The sequence below is a fragment of the Amphibalanus amphitrite genome, unplaced genomic scaffold, assembly GCF_019059575.1.
Source record: "Amphibalanus amphitrite isolate SeventyFive unplaced genomic scaffold, NRLGWU_Aamphi_draft 000719F_arrow, whole genome shotgun sequence".
NCBI lineage: Eukaryota > Metazoa > Arthropoda > Thecostraca > Balanomorpha > Balanidae > Amphibalanus > Amphibalanus amphitrite.
The window spans coordinates 1-10,002 of NW_024882213.1; the positions used below are offsets into that span (position 1 = coordinate 1).

Consider the following 10,002-nt stretch of genomic DNA (forward strand, 5'->3'; position numbering starts at 1 on the left):
AGTCTGGTTGGTGCCCTGAAACCAGGATATTTGGCTCTGATGATAATTAGTTCATGATTGTCCATAAACTCAAATAAAAGGGGTTTCATTAACCCGCGCCCGGCTGGGGGTCCTGGATTCCACGCCCTGCTGGGGGGGGGGGTGTCTGAACACCCCCCTTCTAACTCGGCTCCTGGGCCACGTAGCGATACGCGGACGGCGGCGTTCGAAAGAGCGCCAAAAATAATGACGAAATCACTTCGGTCAATTTTTGGGTCAGGTCAAAGGTCAGGTCACCAGAGGTCATTGAAGGCAAAATTTCGCCGATTTCCAGGTTGAATGTCGACAATTTCCAAGAAGCCAACGCATAACTCGGGAACCAATAGAGCTACGGCGCCGCGGAAAGCGCATTCGATAGCCCTATTAACGCCCTTTCTGAATAATTCTCTCATTTGACCTAACGTCAACGGTTTTGCCTGCAGGGGGCAAAAACTGCAAAAATGGCCGATTTTTTCGAAAACAGTTTTTCTGCAATAACATTTGACCCAAGCCTTGTACGAGCTTACTTTTACCGGCATCGTGTTCCTCTCGTCAAGACGCATCGAATGAACTATAACTTGACCTTGAAAGGTCAACTTGAAAATTTGACCTCAGGTCAAGGTCATGACCTGACCGGAAAGGGTCATGTTGCATATCAGTCGATCCGTATCGTCAAGCTGAACACATCTAAGGCGTTTTCATTGCTCTAGCATGCCTCTATCAAAAGTTATTTGCGAAAAACTGTTAGATACCATTCGTGACCTAAGATGACCTCAGGGCATAAACAGGGGTCACAGACACCATTTTCATGTTCAGTAAGTCTAAACCACTTGTAATTCAGTGTTTGGGAGTGTTTATAATGTCTTTTGTCCAAAACAAGCGCATTTCAATTTTCTCCCATTGACTTATAATGGGGAGGTCGCAAAATTGACCTGACCTTAGGTCATCGATATCAAAATTCTGAGATATACATTTTGTACATGCTATTGCTCTTAGCAATCGCTTAAAGTTTCAAAGCGATCGGTCACTCGGTGTAGCTATGGCAGACATTGAAACTTTTTATGAGGTGAGGTCAGTTCAAGTGACCTGGTGACCTGACCTTAAATGACCTTGGTCTGAAATTTTTACAACATGTGTAGAATTGATGTATGATAAGGTGTACCAAAAACGGCGGCGCTCCGCGCCGCCGTTTTTGAGATATTCGCGAAAAACCACAAGGGGGGGTGTTCAAACACCCCCCCCCCCAGCAGGGCGCGGGTTAAAAGAAGTTGATTATAATGCTGATTTGATGATTATGGTAATCTGGTCTTATTTTCCTTTACCAATTGTTGATTATTTCAAGTGGAGTCACTGCTAACTCTGTCCATCTTGTTTAAGGCCAGGGTGTTTTTCAGTGCTTCACTGATAATTTTTGGCTAGAATTGACTCCATCGAACTCTTTGTTTATTACAACCATCAATATTTTTCATATAGGTATTTTCCCTCTCTTACCTGTCCCCCAATGGGATCCCTCCTTTTTACCATTCCCCATTCTTCCCTCACTCTCAGTTCCTCCATCCCTCTCTAAACTGCACTTCCTTGCTCACTCCTCACTAATCTGTCAATTCATCGCTTATTTACTAAATATCATGCCATCCCTCTGTTCCATCTTTTCCAGGTGCTCTCTGCTCTGGTACAGTCCTGTGAGGCCCTGAATGTCAGCGCGGCCTTGTGCCTGCCACTGGCGGCTGTCATCTCAGCCTGTCTGGAGCACAAAGCAGGCAGACAATGGGCCGATCAGACAGGTATGCATATCCGCATCTGCTATGACTGTAAGGGAAATGACCAAGCTGAGACTGGCTGTCCCAGCATAACTTGAGTTACTTGGGCCCTGTGTGACCGCACAATGCCACTGAGCACTACCAGTATTAGTGATCGGTTTATATAGAAACAGCAGAATTGCTAGTTTTTGCTTAATTCCAGAGAAGCTGAGCACCAATGCCTGTTAGCGCTCGGTAGCGTCGTAGGGTGAAATGGGGCCCTGATCTCACTAGGGCCTCGGCTTTTCTGGGTCGGACGGGATTCGTATGCTCGGACCCAAAATCTTCTAATCCTGCTCAATTCTGCAGCTTTAATATCAAGCCTTTCCCAGTTCCCTGACCTCACCACGGACTCCTTCCAGGTGTTTGGTCGATGCTGATATCGGCGGTGCTGTCATCTGGTGGCGGCCGGTACAAACCCTCACTGCACCGACTGCTGATTGGTCGCCTGGCGCGGCTGTGGGCGGGGCCCGCTGCAGAGGTGAAGGGTCCTCTGGAGGCGCTCACCAGGTTCCTGGTGATACCGTCCCGGCGACTGATGCAGCCTGTGGAGAGGGACTGTCCGCCGGCCTGGGTGAGTAGAGGGGTCCGGACTGGGGAATGACGGGGGCGTACTTGGAACGAAAACGGGGATCTAAGTTTCCGCGTACTTACGATTTTTTTGTGGGATAATCTGCGAGTCTGTTTTAGTCTGTGTGTGAACTGTGCTGATTGCTGCGATACATCTGGCGATATATCACAGTTTGAACTGCTCTGAGCTACCGTACAACCGCATATGTAGCCGCTCAACACCTGTGTCTCTAACCTCTCTCAGCAGCTCACGTGTTGCTGTGACCTGATATTGCGACGTGATACAACAATTATCTGTAATCGTCTAACCTTTCTGTGTTCACAGCTGAGCTGCTGTGAGGTGCTGCTGCGGCTGGTTCAGCACCTGCTCAGACAGCCGGACTGTCGCGCCCTGACTCAGACGGACCACCATAGGCGGCTCATATTGACCCTCAAACAGCAGGTCAGGGGCGAGGGAAGGCTGAAGGTTAACTGATGTGTCTAGGAGGGATGGGGACTATCATGGGATGTTAGTTGATGTCGAGGCCTGAGCCCTGAAGGCCACTGTTTTGGGCGCAGGACGTGTTAATGATAACCAATGTCATGTGTGTAGAATTACTTGATATATTGCGTCATGGATTCCGAAAGTTCCCCCTTTTCCTCACCAGGTGGCACCACCGATGGAAGTATCGCCGTCCTCGTTTATCCCCGCTCAGCTGTTTGTCGGCCTGCACCTGCTCGACCAATCAGCGTCCGAGGAATCTGTGAAGACAGCGGTACAGAGGGCGTGCAAAGCGCTCAGCCGTCAGGCCGAGAGAAAAGGTGAGCTGCTGAGGCACTGGATGTGGCACAAGGGTTGCTTGGGGGCTTTGTGTGTCGTACAGAGCATTCATACACAAGAAGTGATGCTTTTGTATCATTGGTCCCTCGGACTGGCATACCTTCGACTTCAATCGCTTGATGATGATGTTAAAATGTGTCTCGTATCGAAATGTCCCGAATAGGCTCTTGTCGTCACATGTTGCGCACAATTCAATCTTTTCTTCACTGATGATCTTGCGGCAGGACTGAGCGAAAAAGTGGACCATAGGTTGCAGCTGCACGATGTCTCGATGAAAACTAAATAGCTTTTTTCCTCATGTTCGGTGGTTTTACGGTGCGTTATTCACGCTATCTTTCGTTTTCAGATGCGCTCCGTAACGTCACCTCCCTGGTCCTGGATGCCTGCCTGTTGGGCGGTATCAGGTGCTGCCACCTATCGGCAATAGCTGCAGCTCCAGTGTGGTCGGTGCTCCACAGGTGGCGGGCAGTAAAACTGACCTCCACAGAAACAGACATCGATGGAGAAAACCGGAAAGCAGTCGAGGTCAGTGGAACTCAACTCGGCTTGACCTTTCTCGATGGGTTCGCGTTTTTCCGATTTCAACTGTGGATCCCTCGAATCAATTTCTATGCAACTGCAAGACAATTTTCACCGATTTGCTGGTACAGTACGAGCACAGTAACTGTGCTCGTCGCAGCCTTGAGTTACATGGAGTTTAGCTCATCCCTCGCGACGCACAATGGATTTCTTTTCAATTAAATTCACGTTGACTTCTCTCTGTCTCCGAACAGGAGTTTGTGGCTGGTGACAGCCATCTGGCGGAGGTTCTGGGAACCTCTAGTACCAGCATAGCTCCGCTGGAAGGCGGTGACGCTGACCCTGATCTGACGAGTGACCTTGACCTCTTGAGGAAGGTGTTCGTGGGCCGAGCGGTAAGCAACTGGAGCCAATTAAACTTGGAACTTTTGGGGAATTGGTTTTGGTCTGAACCGTAGTTTAGACGTGTTTCGGTTGGCGCATTATATAAAAAATAATATTAATATGTGTGCTCGTGTTATTCATATTTTGTAGTTGCAGCTTGCAATTCATGATTATGTGACAATATTTCCCCGCTACCCTGACTAAAGGGTAAAGGTAGCACAAGTTTGTTTTGTGTTTGCATAGTGCTCACCAAAAACATTGTCCAAGGTGCCTGGCTATTGTGTTATCTCCAACTCTCCCACAGGACCGTCCGGCAGTATCGCCTCTGGAGCCCGCTGCCCTGTGTCGGCTGATTCAGCCGTGGGTGCTGCTGCTGAAACACGGCGTGGTGCGGTCAGCCCGCACTCAGGTATGTCACACATGGTTCCTTCACCGCCCTCCCAACTGAAATGAGAGTGTGGTGAAGGGGCCCTTTAGGGGTCGAGTGCCTGTACTAGTTTGAACATGTCGCTAAATGCTGTCGTCTTTGAAGCATGACAGAACGATGAGTGCGATGAGACACCTACAATAATGTCATGTTGTTGCCTGTTATCGATTCCTACCTATAATGCATGCACTTATGCCACAATTAATCATATGCTCACAAATCTGGCATCAGTTGCCTTGCTACACAGTACACATGTCTGCTTATATTAATTAGTTTTCGACCTTTCCCCTCGCACCATCATCAGGCTGACGTCCTCTCACTGATGGCAAACCTGTGTGGACCGACTGGCGTCACACCGCGTCACTGTGGAGACGGTGATGTGACGTCACTGACGGGACTGGGTGACGTCATTGTCAATGTGCTGGAGAGCCCGGACCTCACTGAGAGGGTAAGGCTGAGGTGTAAGAGCCACTGGAAATTCTAAATAAGTGATCATGTTTTCACTTTTGCTTTCCGTACTGTAAAATATTTTTAATCCATGTTATGCTCTTCGTAAATTCTGGATTGTCGCTTTTCGCCTTTGGCGGTATGTCATTAATCAGACATTTCAAAGGGATGTTTTTTTCTGGACTCGCAGTGATGCTTATTAGTTATCGACGAGTCACTACCCTTGCTGGGGCTCTCCCCGTGCCGTGCCCTCACTGTTAGTTTTTCCCTTCCCAGTAATAGGTGGCTGCCATGTGCGGCGTGCGCGCTTCAGTTATCAACCGCTCTCCTTCGGTCACCGCCAGTACTGTTAGTTTTTCCCCCTCCACCAGGTGGCAGTGTGCGCGCTGCAGTGTCTCACCCGCTGCTGTCGTCTTCTACCTCCCTCCCGCGGTTCTGGACCGTTATGGGACCGTCTAGCTGGACTTCTCAGCACACTTCTTACCAAACCCACTGGGGAAGACTCCATGGACGCTGCCGGGGAGGCGGTGCTCGCGCTGGTCCGAACAGCCAATCAGAGGGCGGCTTACAGCCCACCGACCAATCACAGCGAGGGTGACAGACAAGCAACCAATGGCGGCACCGCGCCACCTCAGCCGGCCAATGGGGAGGAAGAGTGCTCGCTGAGCGGATGGCTGGCGACCAATCGGCTGGCTTCTGTGACTGTGACGTCACTGATAGGGGCGGGGCCTGGCGGCAGGCGCGTCGCCCATTGGCTGATCGAAGAGGCGACCGGCGCGGTCTGGAGAGACATTGAGGAAAACGTCGACCTCAGTCGGGTAAGAACCTTTTTTTTGCATTCTTACGGAAAGCAGAATGATATATTTCACTGTCGACTTTTGCTGGATGAATGTCAAGAGCATTGGCTTTTATCTGTAAATAATTTTTATTGAGAACCAGCTGCACTTTTTCAGTGTTTCCACTGCATGAACATTTTGTGTTTGTGTTTGCCACTTCAGTATTGTGTAGTGTATTTGCATCCCTGGAAACAATGCCTGCCCCCCTGCCCCACTCTGACCTGACCTGCCCTGCCCCCCCCCCTTCCAGCTCCTGGCCAGCTGCTCGGACGGTGACGTGGTTCTGGACACGGCTCCGCTGCTCTACCTACTCCGTCGACTCTCTCCGGGCCCGGGCGGGACGCGGCGCCCCCTACCACCCGCTCTATGGAGGGACTGCCTGCCCCTGCTGCAGACGGCACTGTGTTCGGGGGAGTCGGTTGTCGCTGCTGCTGCTCAGAGGGTGTACCGGGCCGCTGTGGACTGTGGTAGGTGACGGGGGGGGGGGGGGGGGGGTATGACATGTTACTGAACCTGGTCATTTGAATGCAGTTCATTCTTAATTTTATTTTAATGATTGCTGTTTCAACGAGTAGTTGACAATTGTTTGTGTTAGTACTTGAGTAGCTCTTCTAGCTTGACGCAACAGTCTTTTTAACTTTTGAAAATGGAGTTGTAGGTCATTTATTGTGTTTGACTTTTTTCGCTAGTCATTCAATAATTGAATATTGAATATTAGCATTGAGGCTTAAGCAATCAGCAGGAAACAATATTTTTTTTTTTTGTCTTGAGACATGATCTATTTAATATACCATCCGTTCTTTGCGTCAAAACGTTGTCACATGCTCACTCACTCACTCACTCACTCACTCACTCACTCACCCTACCCTCTCTCCCCCAGATCTCGCCTCCGGCTCTCCCGTCTCTGCCTCTGCCGTTGTCAGCTGGCTAAGAGACGGTGCCGGTCGCTCTCTGCTCTCCCTCGCCTCCCGTACTCTGCCCGGCTCGGACCAGCACAGCGCAGACTCCAACCTCAGCAGTGGGGAGACTGGGATTACTAATGATGAGCGCACCTCGGCGAGAGTGCTTTTGAGGAGGGTGGCTCGGCTGCTTTCTGGAGAGAAGCTACCAGCTGGGTCTGAGGCCCCTGCTCCTGCTGGCATTGCTGCTGAAGAAGCTGAGGTTGATGAAGGTAGAAGTATTGATCAAGATGTTGGATGTGCAGAAGCTGTCGTTGGATCTCACGCTGAAGATGCGGCTGCTAAAGGAAGCGGCAGGACAAGCGCTGGGAACATCGGAAAAGACATGGCTAGGACGCATGGTGACGTCATGAATAATACGGATGACGTCACTATGACTGTCGGTGACGTCACGATCTGTGATAGGCTGGAGCCAGGCGCTCTAGAGGAAGTAAGAAGGCTGTGTATGGAGGTGGCAAAGGGTGATACCGGGAACGAAGGCCGACCACGTGACTCAGAGGCGGGACTGGATACAGTTTCACGTGATGCAGTGATAAGTAGCGTGCTGGCTCAGAGTACTGAGGAGTTTTTCAGCGGTAGAGTGGGCGGGGGCGGGGACGGAAAGGCTCAACTCCGCTGCCGCCCAGAAGTTGGGATATCACTGACTGAGTTCCTAACCGCTGCTTCCGCGGTAGAGGCGACGGGCAGTGGTGATTCAGCGACGGTGGCGTCCTCTGTATCGGCGACCGCAGCGCCACCTGTGCCAGCTGCGGAGCGGATAGAGGCTCTGGTTGACCGAGTGTCTGCTAGGGTGCAGGAAGTTTTCCGATGTGCGACAATGGATCGGAAGATTGACATACCAACTGACTGCTACTGAGGAGCAGACTCGGGTCAAAGGTCAGGTCAGTCAATTCGTGTTATGCGGCAGCTTAGTAGTGGCTAGTCTGCCTGTATTTCACTGCTATCGCTACTTATAGCTGATAATGTCGTGAATGCATGCCTGACATCAGCCTTCGCCGTTTTCCCGATCTTTGGGTACCATGTTTTTGATAACTTTTCAAATGATTTAAGGTACAAATAAATGTTGCTTTGTATACATTAGCTCTCTATCTGGCTGCAAACTTTTCAATCACCGGACGGAAACTGCCATTGTAGTTGAAGTGGTTGGTCAAACGTGATCGAAAATCGAATTGAGTCACGGCGGACATAATGTCATGTTAATGACGTCTTCATCATGAAGTTATGGACAAGTTTGACCCGCATCACAACATGTCTGAAACGCTACGGTCTGGTGGGTAGTTTGCGACTTATAAAACTACTGCAAAGTGCGGTGTGAGTTGGACTATTTTTCCAGGGACTTTTGTGGCATGTTCAGCATTTGGACCAACCTTTGAGAACCACCGGTTCTTTGGATCTCCTGCTTGACATAAGTTCGTAGGATTTTATGTCTCATTCTAATACTTGCATTATTTTTTTTTTTTTCGAATCCACATAGGAAGTACTACAAAAATTATTGAGACTTGTATGGCCGAGTATATCTTCAAAACCATAGTGTTTCAACAGCAAGATATTACATTTAGGTATTGCAAGGCCCTGGCCGTCATCCATGCGTCATATTAACTGTCTCTGTTCACCGCATCTTACTAGCGCCAATATGGCAAAATATGTAGCTATAGTTCGTTTTTTTTTTCAAAAGGACGCTGGCTCCAAGTATGTTTTTCGAACTAGCACGTGTTTTAGCGAGCAAAACGAGCAAAAACTGAACCTGAGAAAATCGAACGTCGACTAATTTTAACATGTGATTTCTTCCCGATAATTTCCATATGTGCGTTTTGGAACCATATATGAGAACAGTGGTGACGTCATACTGTCGAACATGTATTGCAATGTAACTTATAACTATCATGGACGGAACTGCTTACTCGATTATAAGCTCGGCAACAGTGAGAAAACTAAGTTTCACCCAAATTCGTTGACACTTGTCCCATTGCACGGACATTTGGGTGCCTGCTGCCACCAGTGACGTCATCATAGTATGTTCATTTTTAAGAAACAATTTCCAGCTACTTACCGTGCACAATTTGAAACCGGTTATTGTTTCGGTAAGAAATTCTTCGCCAGACACTGAAGCTGCCAAAACTCACGTGAGAGCTTCGATATTGAACTTTGAGCCAGCGTCCTTTTGAGAAAAAAAAAACGAACAATAACTGCGTAACCAGTATAACGCCTTATGGGCGACTAACGGAGCGAGCGAGAGGGTGAGCCTTGCACGTGCGAAATTTCGAGGGGGTACCTCCAGCTGACTTGTGCACGGCACCCTACTAACCGGTCTCTAGCGATGTGCCAAATTTGAGCACAATCGGCCCAGCCGTTCTCGAGATCTGGAATCGGCACCCTGCACGTGCGCACGTGCAAAATGGGTCCCAACTGACTTTTGCACGGCACCCTACTAACCGGTCCCTAACCATGTGCCAAATTTGAGCGCCATCGGTCCAGCCGTTCTCGAGATTTGGAATCGACCCCTGCACGTGCGCACGTGCAGCAGCACCCCAACTCTGGCACATGGATATGCATTGCCTAGTGGGTGCCTACCTACATGCCAACTTTCAGCGCAATCGGCCAAGTAGTTACCGAGATATTGCAACAATTACAAAAGTGACACCTCTTCGTTTTGCACGTGGCACGTGCATAAGGGGTCACCCACATGCATCGGCAATAGTCCAATACTTGGTAGAAGGAATGAAGCTACCCTACAAAAATTACCGCGTGTAAATCGGTCAAGTGGTTGCTGAGATATAAGCCTCGCAAAAGCGTGACCACGGCCGGCCGGCCGGCCGGCCGGCCGGCCGGCCGGCCGCTCATACTCAGAAATTTCCGTTAATCTAAGGAAAGACTACGCTCGCTTCGCTCGCTCCGTAATTAATTGTTTTACCCGGCTGTGCATTAGACCAGCAAAATAAAATTAAACAAAATAAAAACTATATCCTGCAAATGTGGGAGTGATGGGCTTTATCGGGTAATTTTATTACAGCTTAGTGTCTTAGTAGCTGATTTGGGTTACGTCCGGGTAGCCTGATTCCAAAGACCTTTCGATCTTATATGTGCGTTAAACGCCGTTCCGAAGCTCTGCCGTAATCCAGGCTTCAGCGCCGCTGCCCCCCCCCCCCCTCCAACCCCTCCCTCACCCGGATCTACCCCCATAGTGTCCGGCAGTGGTAGACATTATCGCAGGATTGATTTAGGG

The 10,002-nt window shown here is 49.6% G+C and overlaps 1 protein-coding gene across 1 annotated transcript; it reads left to right on the forward strand.

Moving 5' to 3' along the window:
- Nucleotides 1–1,675: 1,675 nt before the first annotated feature.
- On the forward strand, nt 1,676–7,854 carry LOC122365153 (the record flags this gene model as incomplete). The annotated part of the gene is made up of 11 exons (XM_043336120.1): nt 1,676–1,802; nt 2,180–2,391; nt 2,713–2,829; nt 3,035–3,188; nt 3,554–3,732; nt 3,981–4,121; nt 4,415–4,519; nt 4,842–4,985; nt 5,356–5,802; nt 6,071–6,287; nt 6,701–7,854. Coding segments are annotated over 11 exons (2,778 nt in total), but the record flags the coding sequence as incomplete, so codon positions are not given.
- Between the last annotated feature and the right edge of the window lie 2,148 nt (nt 7,855–10,002).